This window comes from Eretmochelys imbricata, chromosome 4, assembly GCF_965152235.1.
Source record: "Eretmochelys imbricata isolate rEreImb1 chromosome 4, rEreImb1.hap1, whole genome shotgun sequence".
Lineage (NCBI taxonomy): Eukaryota > Metazoa > Chordata > Testudines > Cheloniidae > Eretmochelys > Eretmochelys imbricata.
This window is the reverse complement of record NC_135575.1, coordinates 126,849,268-126,874,673: the sequence shown is the minus strand read 5'-3', so window position 1 is coordinate 126,874,673 and position 25,406 is coordinate 126,849,268. Positions and strand designations below refer to the sequence as shown.

At 41.8% G+C, this 25,406-nt stretch overlaps 1 protein-coding gene across 1 annotated transcript in view; it reads right to left on the bottom strand.

Moving 5' to 3' along the window:
• Window positions 1-287: 287 nt before the first annotated feature.
• The window catches only part of POLN (DNA polymerase nu), a 192,962-nt gene continuing 167,843 nt past the window's right edge, over window positions 288-25,406 (bottom strand). The window contains exons 18-21 of the mRNA XM_077816181.1: window positions 20,416-20,498; window positions 15,248-15,379; window positions 3,083-3,193; window positions 288-460 (exon numbers count right to left, since the gene is read on the bottom strand). Of these exons, the coding sequence (XP_077672307.1) occupies window positions 288-460; window positions 3,083-3,193; window positions 15,248-15,379; window positions 20,416-20,498 (499 nt within the window). The remainder of the gene's footprint in view (window positions 461-3,082; window positions 3,194-15,247; window positions 15,380-20,415; window positions 20,499-25,406) is intronic.

Sequence of the window (25,406 nt, the reverse complement as noted above, 5' to 3'; positions counted from 1 at the left end):
GTAAAGACGTGACCAGTGGGCTTAATTTTTAAAAAAGCTGAACACCAATGATTTCAAATGAAGTTGGGGGTCCCCATTATATCTGATGACTAGGCACAGTATATGTGGATAGAATTACACAGAAATCTACTTGAGCACAAAAATATAAACAAAAATCTTCCAGTAAATATATAAAGTAATAGCATCAGCCCTTGCTTGTTAAACGATTCAGATGCATACTAAACATTCATCTAGCTGAATACAGTAACAAGAAAGAAAAGTCATAGTTAAAGTATAGGTACAATATGTCATATTACATGGAACAATAAAGAATAAAATCCCAGAAATGCCTTTATCTCAGCTACTTCTGTCATAAAATGAAAAAGAACGTCGCTTACTAACCTGGCTGTTAAAGTTGGAGAAATGGCAACAGAGGTAAAAATCTCAACCATAGCCATTTTACAAAGGTCAGCTGCAGATCCTACAAAAGAAAGTGATCTGTTTTAAATATAAAATATGGGGGTGGGCGGGGAGGAAGAGCTCTTTAGTCCTCTGAACTATGCAAAATGACAGGAGGTCTGAAACTGACTCCATAAAGTTAACAAAGATTCAGTATTACAAAAGAATAAAAAATGCTTATTAATACTATTAATGTAGGTATGAATTCATCTTTAATATTGATATGGGAACATAGGAATTGCCAGACTGGACCAGACCAATGGTCAAGTGAAACACAGTATTCTGTCTCTGATAGTGGCTAGTACCAACTGCTTCAAAAGAGGAAGATGCAAGAAAGCCTCTAGTAGGAAGTTATGGAATAGCCTACCCCCACCCAAGAAATTCTTTTCTGAATTACCATTAAAGGTTGGCTTACACCCTGAAACATGAATCATCCCAAATATACATACCGTGTGCATGGGAGAGAGAGAAAAGGAGTTTCTTAACTTATCCACGAGAAAAATCAAAGCGATTAATAGCCTAAATAACCTAGATTTTAGCTATGGTAAGGCAATGTTTCATGAGTTAAAGCTAAATAAATCTATGGAATAGAGTTAGAAAAGACGACAGAAGCTCAGTTAAGAAAGTTGAGCTAGGGAATGGCTAATAAGACAAAATATCTTCAAAAAATAATCATGTCAAAGTCAATGACAGCCATTTCAAATTGGTACACCATACATTCCTTTCACTATTTGTGCCATAACAAATATAGTTTTTTAAGCATAAGTTGTCACCAAGATGAGATGCTACCTTACTATATGAAATCAGTACTGTATCTTTTACCACAGTAACTATAGTCAGTATAAATAGAGGAGTTTAATATGGTTTTTAAAAATTATTTAAGATGAAATTCTGAAATTAAAATCTCAATGTAGAAGGAATTTTTTGTTACTATTAAAAAATAATTGAATATTTTTAAATTATAAACCCATTTTAACACCCTTCTGAAATACCTATCATAATTCTGTAAATAGCTGAAAGCTTTCCAGTCGAACATTTTTCAACTGGAAAATGCTGATTCAACTAAATGAAACGTTTTGTGGGAACATACCAATTTCATTGAAATTTTTGACAATAAATTACTGAAACATTTCATTTTGATGAGGTCTAAGTGCTTCATTTTTACTTTAGTGTTTTGAATATTAATAAATAAATATAAATATAATATATTTAGTCAAAATGATAAAGTCGATAAAAAGCTACAATAAAGTCATTTCAAATTTCATTTCAATTTAGAAGAAAAGAAAATTTTGAAATGTCCTGTGGAATGGAAATTCCAAGTTTCAACCAATTCTGCAAAATTCTCTTCTGGTGTTTCAATAATGAAAAACCCAAATTTGTTGTCTGAAATTTGGGGTTCAGTCCTGCAAGACACCAAATGTCTTCTGCGAGGTGCTGAGTGTCCTCAGTTCCCACTGACTTCAGTTACAGATGCTCTATACCTCCTTGTAAGATGCAGCTGCCAATGGACAATAGTCCAGAATATTACATAATTAATTTGCCTATTTTGAAAACAAAACATTAAAAGAAAGTAAGTTTGAGGGCAAAAAAACCCAACAACTCATTCTTCCTTCCTAAAGGAAAATTCAAGCCACTTTCATGAGAAGCACCTTCATAAACATGTCTAAAAAGCATTTTTCATTTGCATGATAGGGTTCACAGCTCCACTCTAACTTGCAAACATTATGCAAATCATACCAACATCAGCTCTTTAAATAAGTAAAAACCTGTAGATTTTTAATGCAACCTCTTAAAGCAGCAGAAAGGGTCATTTAAAGACACCACATTACTTCAAATGAGGTTTGAACTCAGCAGACTGACATAAGTAAATTATGTGGATTTATTGCATTTTGTTTGGCAAGTTTGCTAATTTATATTGCGAAGATAACACCTGTTTAACTCTTTAATGCTTTCTTCCTGCACATTACACATGAAGAATGAGCCCTGGTTTCAACAGAAATAATAATAAAACAATACAAAGTCCCTTATAATAGGTATTTCCCAAAAAACAGAAATCTCAAAAAATAAAAATTTGAATCTCTTAGTAGTAAAACCATTGAAACCCTTGTTTCTGTGCCATGGTCTACATGCCAAATTTATGTCTGTATGACTACATCTCTCGGATGTGTGGAAAATCCACCCCCCTGAGCAATGCAATTATACAGACTGAACTCCCAGGACAGACAGCGCTATGTCAACAGGAGGGCTTCTCCTGTCGACATAGCTACCACCTCTTTGTTAGGTGGAATACGAGCTTCTCCCGTTGGCATAGGTAGTGTCTTCACTAACTGCTGCAGCTGTACCACTGCAGGGCTGTAAGTGTAGACAGGCCCTCAGTCACAAACTGACAAAGAAACCAAAAAGAGACAGCCTTAGGAAAACTGCATCTGAAAATCTTCCACCTCATACAGCTAGCTACCATACTGTATTGTAGTATACCATTGTGTTCTTGTTCTCTACAGGCTAGTGAGTGTTTCATACTTCTGTCACTTAAAGCTGTAAAATACAAAATTAATTCATGCCACCCATTTATTATTTCTTGTTTGTTGACTTCAATTCTCAACCTCCACCCAGCCAGAGGAAATTAAACTTTTTTTTTAAATACCTTGGACAACAAAGTTGACAGCCTGCCTCTCTGCTTGAGCACGTAGTCTGTAGTCTCGAGCATTGATATTAGGCAAGTGTCTTTTACGTCCCATGATGGAAACCACATATCCTTTTGATATGTAAAATAGAAAACAGCGTTAATGGAGTGGTTAAATATGAGATTTGAAACAAATCTTCCATTTGTCATACATACATTTGTCAGCAATTGCCTGATGCTTTTGGCCAATATTACAGAATACTGAAAATAGTCTAAGTCACTTGATGCACAACATTTGTTTCCCAGCTATTCAAAAGTAGTCTGACTGGTAGAGTGAAATGTGGATGTAACCGCGTATCACTGATATCTCCATTACTCTAACCCTGCAAGGCATTAAGCACACTCAATTCCAGTTCAAATCATTAGAGGTTGAAGTTGCTCAGGCCTGGTCTACACTTAAAAGTTTTGCTGGTATAGCTATGTCGGATAGGACGGTGTGGGGAAAAAAAATTATACCCCTAACCAACATGCCAATGCCAGCAAAAGCCCTAGTGTAGACTGAGATGCCAAAAAGTCCTTCTGCTGGTATAGCTTCTTTTATTCAGGAAACTGGTATAAGCAATTTCAGCAAAACAACCCTTCCCAGTAAAAATTGCACCTCCTCTAGGAGGGTTTGCTGGTATAGCTATACTGGTTATATCATAGCTGACAGCTCATAATGGACTCAAGTAGAGACAGGTGTCTTCCATCTCTGCATTGGCTCGCAGCCAAGGATTTTAGCTATGGGACTTTTCCTGGTTATATACATGGATTCATTATCACAGAAATGGGAATGTTTTTTGACACATCTTTCAAGAAAAGAAAGCTATATTATTTTAAGTAGATCTAATCAAAAATATATTGCTTGAGTAGCACTTCATCAAACAGGATGTTTAGGAGTTATTTATGGCTTTAAATATCTGCAGTAATCCACTACTCTTTAGTAGAACTAACTTATTAATGCAGTTATGATATGAAATGACAGCTTATGGTTATGTGCAGTGTTGTGGCTGTATTGGTCCCAGGATTTTCGAGAGACAAGGTGGGTGAGGTAATATCTTTTATTGGACCAATTTCTATTGGTGGAGGATGTGATGACCTGAAAAAGCGCTCTGTGTAGCTTGAAAGCTTGTCTTTTTCACCACAGAAATTGGGGTTCAGTAAAAGATATTACCTCAACCACCTTGTCTCTAAAAATCTATGGTGATAGTAATTTTTTAAGCATTGCAAAGAATAAACAAGGAACAGCATGTCTTCTGTGAGTAAAAGTCTGAATCAATTATATGCTGTTATAAAAAGAGGTTGAAAATGCTATTCTGAGAAAATGATACAGGAAAATGATAAAACACAAAACCACCATATCACCTGTGGGTGAACACTTTTCACAAGGCAATCACTCTATATCTTACCTATCAGTCCTCATCCTCAAAGGAAACCTACACAACACTTTCAAAAGTTGAGCAAGGGAGCTTAAATTCATAACTTTGCTAGACACTAAAAATCATGGACTAAATAAAGACTGAATTTATGGCTTATTACAAAAATATCGCACACACTAACAACCTTCCCCACCAGCTGTTTCTCCCGCCCTTTGTTTCCTCCTTATGATTGGATGGGTGTTAATAGGCCACTTCACCTTGAATGGTCCCTTGAAATATGTCTTAACTATTTATGCTGAACAATCTGTTCCATTTATATTTAGCTGAGTAAGTGTCCCAGACCTGAAGAAGAGCTCTGTGTAAGCTCAAAAGCATGTCTTTCTGACCAGTAGAAGTTGGTCCAATAAAAGATATTACCTCACCCACCTTGTTCTGAGAAAAGTGATTTTCCTGACACAGCATTACAGTTGCAGTTATTAAAGTAACACATTTGATGACAATGCACTCTTCTTCATTGTGATTGGTAACAACAGATGGCAAATCTGTTGATTTTTTCTATGAAATGTTTGTATTGAAAAGTATGTTATGAATTTTGGGGTGAGTATATATATTCTTTGACAATTCGGATAATACACTGAAAAAGAAAATGTCAAATATCTACAACTTCGCCCCAGGGGCGTAGCCACAGGTAGGCCTGGGTGGGCCATGGCTCTGCTCTGGCCCCAGCACTTGGCACCAAGTGCTTGGGAACCAGTGGCAACCTCTTCCCTGGCCCTGATTACTATTATGACACATGGAGTACATTGACACTGGGTACCCCATTCGGCTATACCTGAGCCCAATTCACCATACCACCTAAATCAGTGCCAGGAAAATGTGTGGTTCCAAAGGATCTAGAAGTTCTGGAGGAGCTGGAGTGTTGTTTACTTTGGGTTCAACTTAACATTCCTCTGGTATGCATGTCCATTGTTACATCAATACTGACCTCTTCCCCCGCACAACATCCGCTCCAATGTTACACCCAGTACTCCTGCCTCAGCAGCCCCTCCTTTAGAGGTAGAATTCTCTTATTCCTCATCTGACTCACAGCACAGTGGGAAGGGATCATCTATCTATTCCCCTAAAGCCTCTTCTTCTGAATTCTATGGGTCAGAAATGGAGTCTTGGGTCTCCTACAAACCTAAACACCATAGTGTTTTCCTTGGGCCTTTATGTCTTATCCATATAATATCCTTGCACAGCCATACTGGAAACTGTGCAGTCCTTATCATGGGCATTCCCCCAAGCTCCACCTCATAGAGAAAGAACTGTGCAACCTCAGACATTCCCAAATCATTTTCAGCCTGTAGAAGTCTCTGAGCCCTGGTCTCCACTACAGGGTTAGGTCGAATTTAGCCGCATTAGGTCGATTTTATAATGAATGCGTCTACACAAGCAACCCCGTTCCGTCAACCTAAAGGGCTCTTAAAATTGACTTCTGTACTCCCTGCTGGTGAGGAGAGTAGCACTAAAATCAACCTTGCTGTGTCAAATTTGGGGTAGTGTGGATGCAAATCGACGGTATTGGCCTCCAGGAGCTATCCCAGAATGCTTCAATGTGACTGCTCTGGACAGCACTTTCAACTCCGATGCACTAGCCAGGTACGCAGGAAAACCGCCGGGGACTTTTGAATTTCATTTCCTCTTTGGTCAGCATGGCGCGCTCAGCAGCACAGGTGACCATGCAGTCCCCCCAGAATCGCAAACGAGCTTCAGCATGGAGAGAATGGGAGACACTGGATCTGATTGCTGTATGGGGAGAAGAATCTGTGCAGACAGAACTCCGATCAAAAAACAGAAATGCTAATATACATGCCAAAATCACACATGGCATGATGGACAGAGGCTACTACAGGGACATACAGCAGTGCCACATGAAAGTCAAGGAGCTCAGGCAAGCCTACCAAAGACAAAGGAGGCAAACGGTCGCTCTGGGTCAGAGTCCCATACATGCCGCTTCTATGATCAGCTGCATGGCATGCTAGGGGGGACCCTACCACTACCCCACCACTGTCTGTGGACACCTGCAAGGGGGAGTCTCACATAACACAGAGGAGGATTTTGTGGATGAGGAAGAGGAGAAGGAGGAGAATGCACAGCAGGCAAGCAGTGAATCAATTCTCCCTGGCAGCCAGGACCTTTTCATCACCCTGGAGCCAATACCCTCCCAAGGTGGGATCCCCGACCCTGAAGGCAGAGAAGGCACCTCTGGTGAGTGCACATTTGTAATTACAGTACAGGGTTTAAAAGCAATAGTGTTTAATGTTTGATTTGCCCTGAAGACTTGGGATGCATTCGCAGGCAGTACAGCTACTGGAATAGTTTGTTAACGTGTCTGGGGATGGTGCGGGAATCCTCCAGGGACATCTCCATGAAGCTCTCCTGGAGATACTCTGAAAGCCTTTGCAGAAGGTTTCTGGGGAGGGCTGCCTTATTTCGTCCTCCATGGTAGGACACTTTACCTCGCCAAGCCAGTAACAAGTAGTCTGGAATCACTGCAGCACAAAGCATAGCGGCGAATGGTCCCGGGTTTTTGTCGCATTCAAGCAACATTCAGTCTTTATCTTTCTGTGTTAGCCTCAGGAGAGTGATATCATTCATGGTCACCTGGTTGAAATAGGGGAATTTTTGTAAGGGAACAGTAAAAGGATCCCGTTCATGCTGGACTGTTTGCGCTTGGCTAAAAGGGATCATCCCAAATAGCCATGCGGAGGGGTAGGGGCACATCCACCCAAAAACCGCAGCCCCTCCTTTTAAATGGCAAACCCAACTGGCATTGCTTGCTATGGGAAAGGAAGATGCTGCAGTTTGAAAACATTCCCACATGTTATGAAGGAGTTTGAAGCCAAACCCGCGTACCCTTTGCCTTACCATGGCTGCCTGGAAAACGAATTCTATTGCCCAGCCATGTGTGATGTCACTCGCAATGACATGTTTTCCGAGATCATGCAGTCCTCCCGCACTGATAGGGCACAGCTGAATGCATGGAGGCATTCAGTGGCAGAGTCCAGGAAAGCATTAAGTGAACGCGATGAGAGAGGCAGGATGTAATGCTGAGGCTAATGGGGGAGCAAACAGACATGCTCAGGCGTCTGGTGGAGCTGCAGGAAAGCCAACAAGTGCACAGATCCCCGCTGCATCCACTGTACAACCGCCTGCCCTCCTCCCCACGTTCCATATCCTCCTCACCCAGATGCCCAAGAACGCGGGGGTGGGGGGGAGGGATGGACAGGGAGGCTCCGGGCACCCAGCCACTCCACTCCAGAGGATGGCCCAAGCAACAGAGGCTGTCATTCAAACAGTTTTGATTTGTAGTGTGGCTACAATAAGCAATGCGCCCTTGTCCTTTCCTCCTCCCCCACCCCACCCCACCCACCTTATCACTTATCTCCCCTTTTTTTTTTAATTAATAAAGAAATAATGCATGGTTTCAAAACAATAGTGACTTTATTTCCTTTGCCAGCTGTGATCGAAGGTGGGAGGGTGGTTGGCTTACAGGGAATTAAAATCAACAAAGGGGGCGGGTTTGCATCAAAGAGAAACACACACAACTGTTACACCATAGCCTGGCCAGTCATGAAACTGTATTAAGCCAGTTACTTCTTGTCCTACCCTTGGTGGCCATGGAGAACATTTGATTATTGTCCTCTTTATAAAATCCCTTAACATATTTGAAGACTATTATCATGCCTCCCTTTGGTCTTCTTTTCTCAAGGTCAAACATGCCCAGTTTCTTTAACCTTTCCTCAGAGGTCAGGTTTTCTAAACTTTTTATCATTTTTGTTGCTCTCCTCTGGACTCTCTCCAATTTACCAAATACTATTCATTAATGGAAGCTTCCAGAGCAGGCGTTTCTTATGGCAGGACTGTATTGCAATCCATTTTTAGATAGACTCCAAGCACCCACCAAATTACATCATGTCCACTTACCAGACAGGCAAATAACTTTCTTTTTGCTTGATTATCTGCAGTGGGTAATGCCTTAAGTGCCTCAAAATCTATTCTATTAATTGCAATGAAGCTTCAAAGCAGATCTCTCTCTTATCTACCTGGTCTCTTATACACATAACTGAATGGAAATAGGGATGTCTTTTGGCAGGGATGGGCATCTGAAACTTCGTTGTTGAACAAGAGCCGCTCAGGACTGGCCTTCTGGTGAGTGACTACAGTGATTCTTGTATTACAGTCACAGTTTTCTCAAGTCCTACACTTTGGAGAGTCTCCCTCCAGGTCATGTCTCTACCCTGACTTTCTCAGAGCGAGATCAGGCTTCTTCTTATATAGTCCCCTTCCGAAAGCAGTCACATGCTCCTCCAGCCCCATAACTCCTTCCTGGTCATGTGCTCCAGCGGGGGGAAACTGCAGGTCCCAGAATGTCCCTTTCTGACAGGGCTGAGGAGTATGGCATGGGAGCTAGGATGTCTGCATGCACCCAACAGGCCAGTGCACTTTTACAAATTGTATAATATCTATTTCATTAAACTTAAATTTTCGTAAGTCATTGTTTGGGGTAGCGAAGGAATTGGTTCATCATCTTCTGATTCATTGCAAATTACTGTAAAATTGTAAAACCTGTCCTCTTTTTTTTTCTTTGAGATACTTGCTGAACAAGACCTCTGTTCCCAGAATGAACCCTGCTCATGTCAAATTATACTACATTTTATTGATATATGATGTGCTCCAGCAGAAAACAGCCTAAGGAACCTATTCTTAAATAAACAGACTTGGTGGCTTTGGGCCCACAAAAATTCAGCCTCAGAGTTACAAAGCCATAATCTAATTCAGGAGCCAAAAATTTTACATATTTCTTCGATGCAGTCAGCCAGCATGTGTGCTCTTGAACTGTATTTAGTATCTGTGGCTGCAGGGCCATGGAGAATGGGTTTTTTTGGGCCAACAGCTGCAGACTCTCCTTGTATTAAATCATGTGCCCTCTACACATCCCCATTTGTCTTTAGTGAGTATCCATACCCTAGGAGTGAAGTAATGAGAGAGGCGAAGCAGTGACATAACCACTGGGCCCATGGAGCTGTGCCCAGGGGCCCTGGCCAACTGGGAACTCCTGGAAAAATAGGTGCCCCCATGGCCCAATCTGCTCCACCTGCCCAGCGCTCCTGCCGGGGAGCGAGGTTGGGCGCAGGGGCTTGCCTCACTCCACCTGGTGCTCCTGCCAGGGAGTGGGGTTGCGGGTGGGTGGATGCCAAAGTGGGGCAAGCCCCTGCGCCCCAACCTGCTCCCTGACTGGAGCCCCAGGTGGTGAATAGTGGTTGGTCCTGCACTGCCTTTTATGCTTGTAGTATGGGAGTGCAAGGACATTCAGGATGCATGAATGGCCCCAGCAGACACTGCTGGCCAAAAGACTCCAATCTTAACCGCATGGGCCGCATGTGACCAAAAGTGAAATATAATATTACTCTTGAGGGAATTCTGCACCAAAAAATTTAAAATGCTGCACACAATATTTTAAAATTCTGCAAAATTCTGCAGATTTTATGTCAATAAATAAATGTGGAGGCTCCAGCATGGTAGTGGGGAGCACAGGCGACTGGCTGCACAGAGGTGGGAGATCACCCTGCAGCCCATTCCCCTCTGGGATACAGACTCAGCAGTGAGGCTGCACCTGACCCTGACATAGCGCAAGGTCTGGGCCCACTCCAGAAGTCTGTGTCTTGGTGGGGGGGAAGGCTGCAGTGTGGTCTCCCATCTCAATGCAGCCAGTGGCCTGTGCTCCCCACTGCCATGCTGGAGCCTCCACATTTATTTATTGACAAATAAATTTTGCAGAATTTTAAAATACTGTCCACAGAATTTTTATTTTTTTGGTACAGAATATTTAATGTTCTGGTTCAGAATTCCCTCAGGAGTAGCAGGTGAAGCAACTCACCAGGGTTAGCAACCCCGTGTCAGGTGTACAAGGTGTGGGCAGGTAGGTTCAATCTGACAGGATCCAAGTGTGGAGGGGCTTAGTGTATGTGGGGGGATCCAGGTGTAGGGTGAGAGGGTTCTGTGCGGGACATCTGGGTGCGAGCAGCTCAGTGGGTGGGTCCGGGTGTGGGGAGGATCTGGATGAACAAGGGCTTGTGGGGGGGGCGGGTTCGAGTGCAGGGGGGTTCAGGTGCAGGGGCAATGTGATTCTGCAGGGGGGTCCAGGTGAATGTGGCTGCGGCTCAGTAGGTGGGGTTCTGGTTGTGGGGAGACTGGGTGCTGGGAGACTGGGGCTTGGCGGGGGGGTACAAGTGCAGCTGGTTCGGGCTAAGCAGGATGGGGGTCTGGGTGGGACTGGCTTGTGGGATGATCCAGGTGCATAGGGGATGGGACTTGTCAGGGTTGGGATTCAAGTGAGGGGGGCTCAACAGAGGGTGGTCTGGGTGCAGGGGTGAGGGTCTGGATGCAGGGATGAGGGTCTGGATGCAGATGTGAGGGGAATGGCAGGGGTCCAGATTCATGGGGAGTAGGCAGATGGCGGAGCAGCTCCCTGTACAGTGACCCCTCCCTGCATGGCTGAGAAATGATAAGGGCAGGAAGCAGAAGGAGTGCAAATCTGGGGGAGCTTCTGGAGGTGGGTCTGATCCAGCTCTGTCCCTGGTCCAGCCCCAGCTGCTCTGTGCAGGGGAAATGCATTCCTACCCCGCCCCCAATCCAGCAGGGACTAGCAGCTGAGCCCAGCGCAGGGTAGGAGCAACTGGCCGGGAAGGGCCGGGTGTGGGGGTGATGGGGGCTCTGGGTGCAGGGGGTGAGGCTAGGCGGGGTGGGGTCTAGGATATGGGAGGCTCGGGGGGGGGGTTCTGGGTGTGTGTGGGGGTGAATCTCAGCAGGGCGGAGTCTGAGTATGGGGTCCCAGATGCACAGGGACTGGGCAGATGCGGGGTGGGTCTGACCCAGCACCAGCTGGGGAGTTCCCAGGCCTGCCCCTCCCCACAGTGATTTACCTCTCCGTTGGCTGTTCCAAGTGCCCAAAACGAGGCACCCATGCTGTTGGGGAGTGGCACATGATCGCTCATGCAGCTTCCCTTTGTTTCCCCATCAGACAGTCATTTTTATGCGGGGAAGCAAAGAAATTTGTGCGGGACATGAATTCTGCATGCAAGCAGTGATGCAGCATTCCCCCAGGAGTAATAATATATATGGGCAAGTACTCTAAGAAGAACTTAGAGAAACTTTAGGATGAAGTGACACATCTAAAGAGATCAGGTAGGTTGGTGTGAGGAAGGAAGCACCAAGTAAATGACTAAGCAACTTGTTGGGGAGGCATCTAACGCCATTTGCACCAAAGGGTACCAATGCTCCTAGGAACAGCCTTGTCTTGTTGCTAATTACTTTTTTTCCTGAACAGCTCTACATGCCTTCATGCATGTGCATATGAAGACAAATTCAAAACCAAGCATAGAAAGTCAACATGTCAATAACTTTGCCTACATCGAGCACTAAATGTTTATTGTTATATATTTAGATTTTTCAGTTATGCCTATCACACACTCTAGATGCACTACCAAAAGTAGCAACACAGACATTAAACAGACCAGATCAACCTTTGAAAAGACAGACCTTTACGCTATCCTATCATCCTGCAACCAACTTTCTCCTCTGAGAAAGTTTGCGAAAAGAACAGTTGAGTCTAGTGCTCTGATGGACCAAAAGCAAAAAGTTAATTCTAAAGTGAAAACCCTCTCACTAAGGACATCCTGCCACCAACCCAAATCTAAGGCTTGGTCTACACTACCAACTTATGTTGATATAACTATATCGCTCAAGGGAGTGGAGAATCCACCCCCTTGGGCAATGCAGTTATACCGACCTAACCCCAAGCATAGACAGTGCTATGTTGACAGGGGGCTTCTTCCATTGACATAACCACCACCTCTTGGGGGGTGGAGTATCTAAGCTCTCACATCGGCATAAGTAACATTTTCCCGGTGCAGCTGCGCTACGGCAATGCTTTAAGTGTAGACAGCCACTAAATTGTTAGTGTAAGGGGACTGTTGCCCCCTTACTAACATTCAGTGGGGGTGTGTTGGTTGGCTAGCTCCCAGTACTAAAAGGGAAAGGGTCTATGTGAAATCAGGACCCTGAGACTAATAGTCCCCAGGAACAATGGGGAGAGGCCAATGCTCCAGGTCAGCCTGAATGACAGGGCGAGCAGGCTAATCAGGGAGTCAGGAGGCCAGGGAGGTCCCGTCCTACGTGTGAGCTGGATTTGCCTGGGTCAGACAGAGTGGGGCCGAGCTAAGGAGAAAGCAGGGGCCCAAGCTAAGCTGGAGAGCAGAGCCAGATCCAGAGGGACCAGAAAAGCAGCCCAGAGAGAGCAGACCCTGTCCTGGGAGCAGAGCTGCAGCCCCAAAGCCAGAGACACAGCCCAGAGAGAGCAGACTTGCCCTGGGAGCAGAGCTGCAGCAACCAGAGCCAGAGGGGCCAGAAAAGCGGCCCACAAAGCAGGTCAGTGCTGGGAGCAGAGTCACAGAAGCAGCCGGCACAGCAGACCTGTCCTGGGAGCAGAGCTGTAGCAAACAGAGGCAGAGGGGCCAAAGAAGCAGCCCAGGGAGCTGGAGGCAGAGCAGCAGCAGTGCTGAGACAGAGTGGTGGAGCTCGGGCTGGAGCAGTCTGGAGCTGGGTGCGGTGAGCAGCTGGGGAGAGCGATGGGGACCCTGGGCAGTGGGCCCAGCACAGGGAGACGCCTCAGCCAAGAGGCTCTGCAGGCCAGGCTTGGATTGTAACCCCGACAGGGCGGGGGCGACACTGGGAAGAAGGGTCCTACCACTTAGAGCCTGAGAGCGTGTGGCCACCACCAGAGCAAGTGTCCAACCCACAGCATCCCTGAAGCACAGCCAGGGCCTGAGAAGAAGGCCTGGGACTTACAAGGAACAGACTGTGAACTGCTCTGACATTCCAGAGACACTGTTTGTAATGTTCCCTGCCACAGAGTGGGTTGATGTGTTTTCTTTAACCTTTCCCATTTTTCCTTATTCTTTTTAAAATTAATTGTTGATTAAATAACTTGCTGTCAAGGTTCCTTCCGCACTCTGAATTCTAGGGTACAGATGTGAGGACCTGCATGAAAACCTCCTAAGCTTACTTTTACCAGCTTAGGTTAAAACTTCTCCAAGGTACAAACTATTTTACCCTTTGCCCTTGGACTTCCACTGCCATCACAAAACGTTTATCTGGGTTTATTTATTAGGAAAGCGTTGTTTGGAAACATCTTTCCCCCCAAAATCCTCCCAACCATTGCACCCCACTTCCTGGGGAAGGTTTGGTAAAAATCCTCACCAATTTGCATAGGTGACCACAGACCCAAACCCTTCGATCTTAGAACAATGAAAAAACATTCAGTTTCCTTACAAGAAGACTTTTAATAGAAGTAAAAAAGAATCACCTCTGTAAAATCAGGATGGTAAATACTTTACAGGGTAATTAGATTCAAAACATAGAGAATCCCTCTAGGCAAAACCTTAAGTTACAAAAAGACACACATACAGGAATATCCATTATATTCAGCACAGCTTAATTTCCCAGGATTTAAAGAAATCATAATCTAATGCATATCTAGCTAGATTACTTACTAAATTCTAAAACTCCTTTCCTGTTCTGTCCCTGGCAAAAGCATCACACAGACAGACAAAGACCCTTTGTTTTTCTCCCTCCTCCCAGCTTTTGAAAGTATCTTTTCTCCTCATTGGTCATTTTGGTCAGGTGCCAGCGAGGTTATCCTAGCTTCTTAACCCTTTACAGGTGAAAGGGTTTTTCCTCTGGCCAGGAGGGATTTTAAAGGTGTTTACCCTTCCCTTTATATTTATGACACTTGCATTTGCTTTAAATTGTATGTAATGGTCAGTGGGTCAGAGAAGTGCCCAGTGCAGAGAGAGTACCCCGGAGTGGGGACACCCTAGCCCCTATCCTAGGTGACCACAGCAGGGTTGGGGGTTGAGCCCCTCAGGAATCCTGGGCCCAGCCTTGTTGGGGTTACGAAGACTCTGCCAGACAGGAGAGTGGAAGGGGAGTCCTCAAGGGCAGGGAGGCCACTGAGTAAAGAAAGTGGGAGCAAGGACTCAGATCCTTTCGCTAGCCCACTTCACCAGGGTAGTGCAGAAGCCAGGAAAGTTCCCCACAACAGCGGGACTATTCCCCCGCTTACATTAGCTTATACTCTTCAGATGATCACATCTACTGTGACATGACATGGGATAGACAGATGGTGTTTTGAGTTCATATCTTTTAGGGCTTTATAGCCTTGGATACCCAAAAGCTCACCAAGAAATCATGGGGTAGCCAGTGCAGATCACAGGCCATAGGTGTAACATGTTCTCTTTGTGAAACAGTGCTTACTAAGCAGGTTGTGTTATGCCCTAGCAGCAACTTCTTACTAGTTTGACAATATGGTGGTATGTACATTGCATTGCAATAAACTAATCTCGAAATATAAATATGGATAACTGGACTTTGAGAGCCATATTAAAAAAGAAAGGAACTTCTTGCCATTCACAAATGATAAAGAGCATTCCTGGTAAATAACAATATCTGGGAAGCAGCAGCTGTGGTGGATCCAACCAGATCCTCCCAGTTTGCCAGCATAACACAGGGCAGACCACATTCATCGGGGTGGATATTTTCATCATTTCTTTCAACTTTTTCTCTTATCCTACAAGCATTATCTGAGTTGAGTCTCTGTCGTCATTGTAAAATGTAGCATAGCAGCTGAACGGTAAACAAGAACGTATTTTATAGGTTTTATTACCTTCATTGTGGCATTGCTCAATGGTTTTCTTTGTAAAGTCATGAATTTTCTTGTATTTCACCAGAAAACTCTCTATAAATTGACCAGCTTGAAGAGGAGTAATTCCCAGACATCCAGCAAGACGTTCTTTACCTTGTGCACAATAATGTAGAACAGAAAATCATTTAAATATTGCTTCATTATAAATATTAGTACTGAACTGTACATTGACTAGTGAAATATGACCAGTGTAGTAATTTGGATGGTCACATATACTAAGGTCCTGATTCAGCAAACTACTTAAGTATATGTTTCATTTTAAGCTTAAGTGTTTTAACTGATTAAGAAAGGACTAAACTCGTCGTTGAAATACCTTACTGAATTTGGGTGTAACTCAGCAGAGGTTTTCCCCCCTGCATATTACATCTTAATAGTTTAAATACAAATTTTAGGATAATATCTGTATTTTAGATTCATAACATGTATCCTGTAGGGTTCTTAGTTTTGTTCACTTTTATTCATAAACTAGTCAGGGGTAGATTTATGCAGAGCCTTGATACGAGGATTAGAAGATTGAATTTAATGCTGAATAAGCAGGGAAGTGAATGCAGAGATGTGAGGATGGTGGTGATGGGGCTGAATGATTTTAGGTAGGGTGTTTTGGACAAGCTGGAGAAGTGCAATGCAGGGAAGCAAAAGAGAAGAATTCAGTAATTGAAACAAGAGATGACCAAGGCATGGACCAAGGTTTTAGCAGGAGCGATGGAAAAGAAAGGATAGATTTTAAAGGAAGCATAGAGAAAGTCGCAACAAGACTTACCCAGCATCTAGATATGCGTTATAAGTAAAACTATATCAAAGTGAATCTATAACAAGATAAAGCAAAGGAGTATGAGAGAAAAATGAGATCAAAGTTTTCCATGCTATGAGATTAAAAGGTAAGAAGTACAATTTAAAGAAATTTGAACCAAGTAGTTCAAGTGCAAATAAAACCATACATCAACATTACTGACAGCATTGTGTCTGCAAATAACATTTGCTGAAAGGCAATGTCTTGAAGCACCAGAGATATAAAATATTAGTCGTCACAGTAATAATGTCAAGAGAAACTAGATGGTGTTTCTGAGAGAAGTAAGATTTCAGCCACCCAAATGCCATCACTGTCAGTCTGATATGCATTTCATAATAATTCTCTAGTATTTTGTACTCAGCTATGTCAGGAGCTGCACTGATGCCTAGAAGAACAAATCTAGCCAAAGTGCAAGAATCAGAAATTTGCAAGACATCTGGGATGACTCCTAATGGAATTATTCCAGTGTTGTATTATTGTTTGACGACCAATTAATTTAACTCTCCCCCACTTCCCCAAAATTTCTCATTCATTGTTCAGAAAACATTGTTCAGAATTACCAGTCTCTCTATACCAGTTAGGAATCTGCTTGTGGCTTCACAAGAGAACTGTAACAAATGTCTAAGCTGGCCACATTTCCCATCCAAAGAACATTTAATAAATAGGTTAAAATATCACATATGAAAACATGCAAATTAATCAGCAATAGCAATGAAAAACTGAAAAGGACAGAAAGTGTCAACAACAGCTTTACACTTTAAAAAAAATCATCTTAGAAGACTGAAAATACAAATTCTTTCGTTTTTTTGTCTCCCCTTCGTCCACCCAAACACTCAGATACTGCACAGAGGGATATCAAACAAAGGCTATGTCCACACTACAACCTATGTTGGCAAAACTTATGTGGCTCAGGGGTGTGAATATTCCACCCCCTTAAGCAACATAAGTTACACTAACGTAAGCACTCATGTGCACAGCACTATGTCAATGAGAGAGCTTCTCCTGCCAACATAGCTTATGCCACTCATGGAGATGGTGTTATTATGCCAACAGGAGAGCTCTCTCCTGTCAGCATAGAGTGTTTTCACCAGACACGCTGTAGCAGTGCAGCTGTATCCGTACAGCTGTACGCTGCAGTGCTGTACATACAGGCATGGCCTAATTTAGGATTTAATGAATTAATTAACTAACAGATAAGTTGGTGCCCCTCATTATATTTTTTACAGATGAACAAGGCACAGACAGGTGAACTGAATTGCTTCAAAGTAGACAGGAAGTCTGTAGTGTTGTCACTTCTCATGCTGTTCAGTTTGTGTGTTAAAGTACTAGCTTCTGGAGGCAAGTGATTAGGTGAATGTCTCAAGGGTTTTGTTTTTGTTTTTTAAGTACATATCTAGTTCTCATGGAAGACCTTGGAAATGTGATCCAAGTGTAATCTAAAGGCTCAACAACCAGAAAAGAACTATATATGATATGATCACCATTTTGTTTTCTTCATTTGCGATGTTGCACTTCAGACATACCTAAATTTGTAAATATGTAGAGCTCTCTGAAATGGTGGAAGAATTCCTGAAGACTACGAAGTGTGAGACAAAAAAGAAAGATCAAGGACGGTGCGAGTCCGCTGCTCAGTGGAGAAGGTGAGCTGGTAACAGAAGATGATAGAGAGACAAAGCTCCTCAATGCCTACTTTGCGTCAGTCTTCTCATAAAAAATAACATGTGACTGCATCTTTGAAAAGGGGGGAAAGGAGGAGCCGGGAAACTATAGATCAGACAGTCTGATTCAATATGTGGGAAGCTACTAGAGTAATGTATAAAACATTCAATTTGATAATACCTGGAGGATGAAAGGGCAATCATTAGCAGCCAGCATGGATTTACCAAGAACAAATCATGCCAAACCAGCTTGATTTCCTTCTTCAACAGGGCAACTGGTTTGGTGGATAGGGGGAATGCGGTGGACATAATATACTTGGACTTCAGCAAGGCTTTTGACATAGTCCTACATGACACTCTGATAAGTAAGCTGGAGAAATGCAGGCTTGATGGAACCACCATTAAGTGGATACGTAATTGGTTAAACAACTGCCAACAAAGAGTAATTAGTAATGGAATGATATCAGATTGGAGGGAGGTCTCAAGTGGGGTACCACAGGGATCTGTTCTGGGTCTGGTGTTGTTTAACATCTTTATTAATGACCTGGATGTAGCATACTGATCAAATTTGCAGATGACAAAAAGCTTCAAGGGTTGCCAACACTTTGGAGGATAGAGCTAAAATTCAGAGGGATCCAGATAAATTGGAGAACTAGGGTATAGACAACAAAATGAAATTCATCATAGACAAATTTAAGGTACAGTACTACACTTCAGGAAGAAAAACCAAATGCAGAAATACAGAATGGGGGATAACTGGCTTGGGAGCAGCACTCCTGAGAAAGATCTGGGAGTTGTGGCGGATCACAACCTCAACATGAGTCAGCAATGTGATGCTCTTGCAAAAAAGGCAAATGCAATTTTAGGTTGCTTTAACTGAGGCATAGCATTCAAGTCATGGGAGAGGATAGTTCCGCTCTACTCAGCACTGGTTAGGCCTCAGCTGAAGGACTGTCCAGTTTTGGTCACCAATGTATAGAAAGGGATGTGGAGAAACTGGAAAGGATCCAGAGGTGAGTGACAAAGATGATCAAAGGGATGGAATGCAAGCCATAAGAGCAAAGGTTGAAGGAACCGGGTATGTTTAGTTTGGAAAAGAAGAGATTGAGTGGGGACAAGATAGTGGTCTTCAAATACTTGAAAGGTTGCCATTAAAAAGACGCAGAAAAGTTGTTCTCTCTTGCCACAGAGGGCAGGACAACAGGCAGTGTGCTCAAATGACAGCATAGCAGATTTAGATTAAATCTCAGGAAAAGCTTCCTAACTGTAAAAACAGTAGGACAATAGAACAGACTTCCTATGGAGGTTTTCAAAAGGAGGCTGGATAGCCATTTGTCTTGGATGGTTTAGACCCAACAAATCCCACACCTTGGCAGCGGGTTAGACAACATAACCTTTGCAGTCCCTTAACCCTATGATTCTAAGTCACATACAAGTGTATATTACTGTACGGCTCTAGTTTTTAATGTTTTATGGTCTATACTGCTACCAGATTTCTTATTTCAATGCTTTATTAAACAGTTAAATCAATGAGTTGTGTTAGTAAATTTGCCTTTAAGAGCACTAGCATTTGTCAGTCTAACAGCCAAATAAATATTAAAGGTACATGCAAAGGAATAAAAATTGGGTTTGGGTCCTTTATTTTTTTTCATGATGTAGAAATGCCTGAAAGCTATTTCTATTTATTCTTTACATTAGAAATCTAAACTTTGGAATAATATATTTATTAATAAGACAAATTCCAAGAAAGTGAGAGGGGAAGTGATTTTTATTCAGAATCTTCACTTGTTTCAACCAAAATCTTTTGAGGGGGGAGACCTTCCTTTTACATTGTATAGAAGTAACATGGAAACAAACTCTATTTTTCCTTTTGCAGGTCACCTTTAGGAAGGTTATATAAATTGAAGTAGTTTATAGTAGATTAAGAAAAAATCAGCACATCTAAAGATATATTAAATAATTAAATAAATGGGATGATAATAATGGGAAATCCTTCACATAGTGATATGAGATCATGATAGTCAAGTATACAGGAGAAGCCCATTTTATTAAAACAGAAACTTTACCAATATTAGAGGAATTGTGGTATGTATATTTTTGTCTGACTTAGATTCTGAGCTCCAAAGAGCAGGGACCTTATTTTTCCTACAATATTTTGGAAATAGTATTTATACTTATGGTACAGTACAGAGAGTTTAATAAAAATACAACATTCAAGGCCAAATTCTGACCTTGATTCAATAACAACTTCTTTCATCTTCTATGTGTGCATCCACCGGTGGTATGCAGAGGATATTCCACACTGAATTATACTAATTTTAGGTAGGTAAAGACAGATGTTTGAATTACATTGACTCATGAGTCTCCTTATAGTAGCTCAGATGTACTTAGAAGTCAAAATGCAAAATAAGTCAATGCATCAACTTAGCCAGGGAATAACTTTCATGTTATGTTAATGCTGCTATATTATTCTGAATGATTTTTAAGTAGACTATTTTATGATAGTCAAAAAAATCAAGATGCAATATTCTGAGATCACTTTATTCACTTTCAGAAATTCAGTGCATGGCTAGTGTTAAAAAATTTAAATTAACTCAAATCCATTGCAGCTCTAGTTAATCGTCTAAAAACGTAAACAGTAGTGAGAATAAACTTGTCTCTAGTTCTGTACAGATCCCTACCTGCTCCATAAACTACTGAGTAGACAACACGCTTTGCCTGTTCTCTATCTGCATGCTTCACTTGTTCACTTGGAATACCCCTCCTATGCACAAATATAATATGGTTTTCATCTTCTATTTCTAGTTAAAGGCAAATATATATTCCAAACATAATTGAAAATACATTTTAAAGTCAATAATTTAATAAGTAAGTGCAGACATGTAGCATATAAACAGAAGCTCAAGGAGGCTTTAATCTTGGCCTTTGAATCCACAGCTTTTTTGTCATATAATTTGGTGGGGGATGTTGTCTCTAGTGAACCAGGCTAATCTTGGCCTTTTATCTCCCTTTTCCACCAATGGTTCGGTTGTAAAAACATCTGCTCTTAAAAGATTAATTTATTATTAGAGATGGATGAACTGGTTCAGATCAAATAAGAACTGACCCAACCCTTTGATATTCCTTGCACTGAACAAAAATCAAACCCAAATATTTGAAGTTTGGAAAAGTTTGACTGAGGACTAGAACTGTGAAAAATATTTGTGCCTATTTTGATTCCACTGAGATTCTGTGAAAATTTAGTAATTTGCATGGATTTTCCTTACAAGTGAAAATGTTGAAGATCTGGAATGCAGATTTCTACATTGTTTGGATAGTTAGATAAAAATTCACAGAAAGGTTTTGCACTGCATTTTCAAGTTGAGTTGGTTGATATTAGTCACCTGAATTAAGTAACATATTAAGGTCCCAAACCTGCAAACACTTATATGTGTGCTTCACTTTACTGCCATGAGTAGTCCAACTGAACTCAACAGGACTACTCATGATAGTAAAGTTAAGAACGTGCTTACGTGTTTGCAAGATCGGGACCTGTACTTCTGGTTCAAAATTGTCTAAGTCTGCCACTGAAGTCTGAGGAAACTGCTTTGACTCATTTTCTTCTGGGAGAGATTGTAGATAAAATGCTCTATGTGAGTTAATGAGAAGCCATTTTAGCTGTGATATTTTTCTCCTCCTGCCCCCCCCCCCAATATTTATTTATTTCTCCTGGGAATGGATTGCTTTTCGGGTATTCTTGAAAATACGTAAGTCTCCCACTGTTTAGGGTTATTCACAGTTTTAAAAGGGAAAAACAGGTACTCCAAACTGAAAACTATCATAGAAGCCTTCAGTCCTAAAAGTTATTTTGCCTTCTTTGATCTCATGATTTATGCAGCAAGGAAAAGGTAGGTCCTTTATGGAGGAACCACGTCTTGCATTTCCCTATTTCATGTTATTTATGAGACACTAAACTAGAAGTACAATTTTAGTAGTGCTTAAGGGATTTAGGAGCCTCAACCTCATTTTCAAAGTGATGTGGTACTTAGAAGTCATCTCTTTGAGAGTCAATGGGACCAAGGCTCCTAAGTCACTAGGGTACTTTTGACAGTCCTAACCTAGATTTATGACATCTTACAAATACCTCTTAATTTACCAGTAATTATACACATATATCCATCCATACACACACAGTCAGACTTAACTAATCCACACAACCTGCAATTCTCACTCAAATAATGGTGCTCACTCATGACAGCCCAGTTAAGATTTTGTAGCGGTTGGCTGAAATGAGGTCTCCTATTAGTAAGACTCATCAATATCACTTCTGTTGGCTGCCTTATCTCAAACAGTCCATGCAGTCTGCACTCATGCCAGTCACACACTGTTAAATTTAACATTTTCTCATCTTTTATTATTCAGGAGATATGGATATGCTGTCCCCAAAGTGATTAAAATCTTAGTACTTGATGTCATTCCTTTTAATATAGTGCTAAAAATAATATGGTGAGTCAACACTTGTATTTGTGTGTCAGACTGGGGAATTCCAGTATTTGGCAGTAAGGGATTAAGTCTAGCACTCTATGCAAGTTTAAATGTGTGTGTATCACACATCGAAACGGGGTATAATAAAGCAAGAGACAGCATAATTCACAAATGTTTGAGCAAATGGCAAGTCATGAGTCAATTAAATACTGTTTGTCATGCCTAAAAATGAAAATAACTTGTCTCCCTGCCTATCCTCACAATTTTTGGTTTTATTAATAGCATATTTGATTCCTTCTGTAATTCAGAGTAGCACTCCTGAGGCGTGAGGTTGGCAGGGGGATGTTATTCCTTTGAAGAATGAAATGACACTGGTGGGTCAGCTTCTCCTAAATGCAGCTGTCAGGTGAGAAATCCCTAATGGACTTTCCCCCTTAACCTCCTTTCTATTGGCAATGTGTTTATTTTTACATTAACAAATATGATTTGTTGTAGGAGGTATTGTACAAATCTATTTCTAGATAAGAATCTTATTTTAATTTGAGTTTCATCTTTCACGTTATGCAATATCATGGTATCCAGGGTAAGCTAGTGCTGTTTCCAACTGGGATAATGATACCATAACTATAGGCTCTAAGAAAATGATATATGCAAATAGCATGAAAACTTCATTATATAATTGAATTGTGGTATAATGCAAAACAGACAGAGCCAATGGAGTTGCATCTTCATACACCAGTTCTGAATTTGGCCCACACAGTAATCAGCAGTGTGGTCTAGATGCATTTTTTTAAATAAACTTGAGCCTGAGGGAAGATGCTGATTAGGCCCAAATGGGGTTCAGCTGTTAACCCTAGACATTCAGATGAAGACAGACTGCAGTTAAATCAGAATTGTCTGTATCTGGAGAAGGCAGGTGGGATGAGTACATGTCAAGGGAGTAGAGATCAGTGCAGAGGAGAACTCAAAAGAATTCATTGGAGGCTTTGATTCTTAACTCTAGCAAGGAGATTCAGGGGTCCTTCCCTGAAAACACAAATTGTAATTACTTTTGACATGAAGCCTTCTATACTTAGCCTTCTTTTGTTTCTTCCCCTCAATTTTCAACTTTGCATTGTCCAAAAGTTTGGATTTTCCATTTTTTTCCTTCTTCTACCTCTTTTTTTCAGTCTCCTGGTTTTCTTCCTCTTCTTTCCCTCTTCTACCTTGTCTTTCCTTTTATCCCTCTTCCATTGTCAAATTCATGTTCATCATCCACATCCTTCCCCACCCCCACTTCTTCTCTCAACTGTCCATCTCCAACACGTACAACATTTCCCCATCTGATTTCTCATCCTCAGGATGTCCATCCTTGCCTGCATATCTTTCCACAACAACAGTTTGCTTGTGGAGTACCTTCCTTTGCTTGATACTGCTTCCTATGTTACCTGATACACACCTATTAGAAAAAAGAATGGAGTCCTTGTACTAGAAGGCACTTACAGAGTTAATGTTTTACAGCTCTCACTAGAAGAGCTAAGCACTCTAAGACGGCTCTGAGGTCAGCAAAATCCCCAGTGCAGAATACAGTTAAGGAGAATAGCAGGCAGGGCCAGGAAATATAAACTCCTTAAAGAAGTGGCTCTTCTGAGACATGGGCTGCAGGCCAAAAACAGAGCAGCTTCAGCAAAGATGCCTAAATCCAACAGAAATAGACACGGAGGGGGCAGTTCTATAGTAGCAATGAGGGAGGGGAAGAACAAGCTGCCTTAAAAGTACATTAATGTCAGAAAGAAGAATTAAAACCAAGCATATATAATTTGTTACTTTTCAAGGTCAGTGACAATAATATTCCCCCAAAAGCTTTAACGTTGTTGATTCATTAGTGTAGTCAGAATGGATAGGCCATCTCAAACAGTTTCTAGTGCATCAGGACTTATAATGAGGAATACCATTTTTTCTTATATAGACCATGGGCAATGAGGCAGACAACATACTGATGATGATATGAGACCTAACTCTAGATCAGAAAAGTATGAACAAAACAATGAAGAAATTCTGACGTACATTTCCTTGGAAAACCCGAACATCCCTCACAAAATATAAAAAGGGAATCTGAAGATGCATATTTCAATGCACTGTGGTTCAACAAAAAAGCTCAAAAATACCCACAAAACAAAAAAACCTGAACAACTCTGAGAGAAGATGTTGGGAACATGTGACAATGAATGGAAATCAACCTTTGAAAGATGTGCTAAGACACTTCAGCATTCCTGGTCAAGGTTCTCCAACTGAGAAGCTGACTGCAATAAATATAATAAAAAAGGATATTGACAGCATTATGTAGACCTTGTCAAAGGAGCTGTGATTGATACATGCTGAAAAAGAATCACAACAGAAAAGGTTACAGAGCTGCCCCTGTGTGATTATGTGTAGCTGCCAAGATTTGTAGAGCTCTATGTGTGATGTCTCGTAATGGGCTATTTGCATTTTATAACTAACTGAACTGTATATACACTTCAACTTAAAAAAAATGTATGCCGGTGAAAGGGACTGGTGTGACAGCTTTGGTGAATGTCGTACATACAGGAAAGTAGCAGGACAAACTTCCAACACACAGCAACATGCTAGTATGCCTCAGCCCTGATCTGAAGCACTCCACCTCTATGGAAAACTGGGATAGATCAGTTTCCATGGCCCACTCATGCAGTTCTTGGCCTCTCTGCTAAGTCTGCCAATTAAGGCAAAGCTTGGTGGTGTGGGAACAGGGATGGAGTGTCACCAAACTGCTCTCCTATATGGGTCACCAAATGGGAACAGGCTTTAATACCTGGTGAGCTGGGCTAGATTGAGACTGGTAACCTACAGGAGAAAGACTGTAGCTCACTAGCAAAGCCCTCAGACAGCCAATCCCCCCAAATGTTACACTTTCAAGAATGAGGCTTGCTTTCCTGAAAGATAAGTTGACTAAATTAAATTATTTTCTTTTTGGAGCTTACACAAGAAAAATTATTCCACTTTCTGGAAACAGGCAAAACCTTCCACACTGCTCTCAGTCTCATATTTATATTTATTTATTTATTTATTGTATTACCATAGTCCTAGGCCCCCTAGTCATGAACCAGAACACCACTGTGCTAGGCATTGTAGAAACACTGAACAAAGAGACAGTCCCTGAAAATACTCTGCAATTAAGTGTACCACTCTGTGTTTAAAGGAACAACTCCCA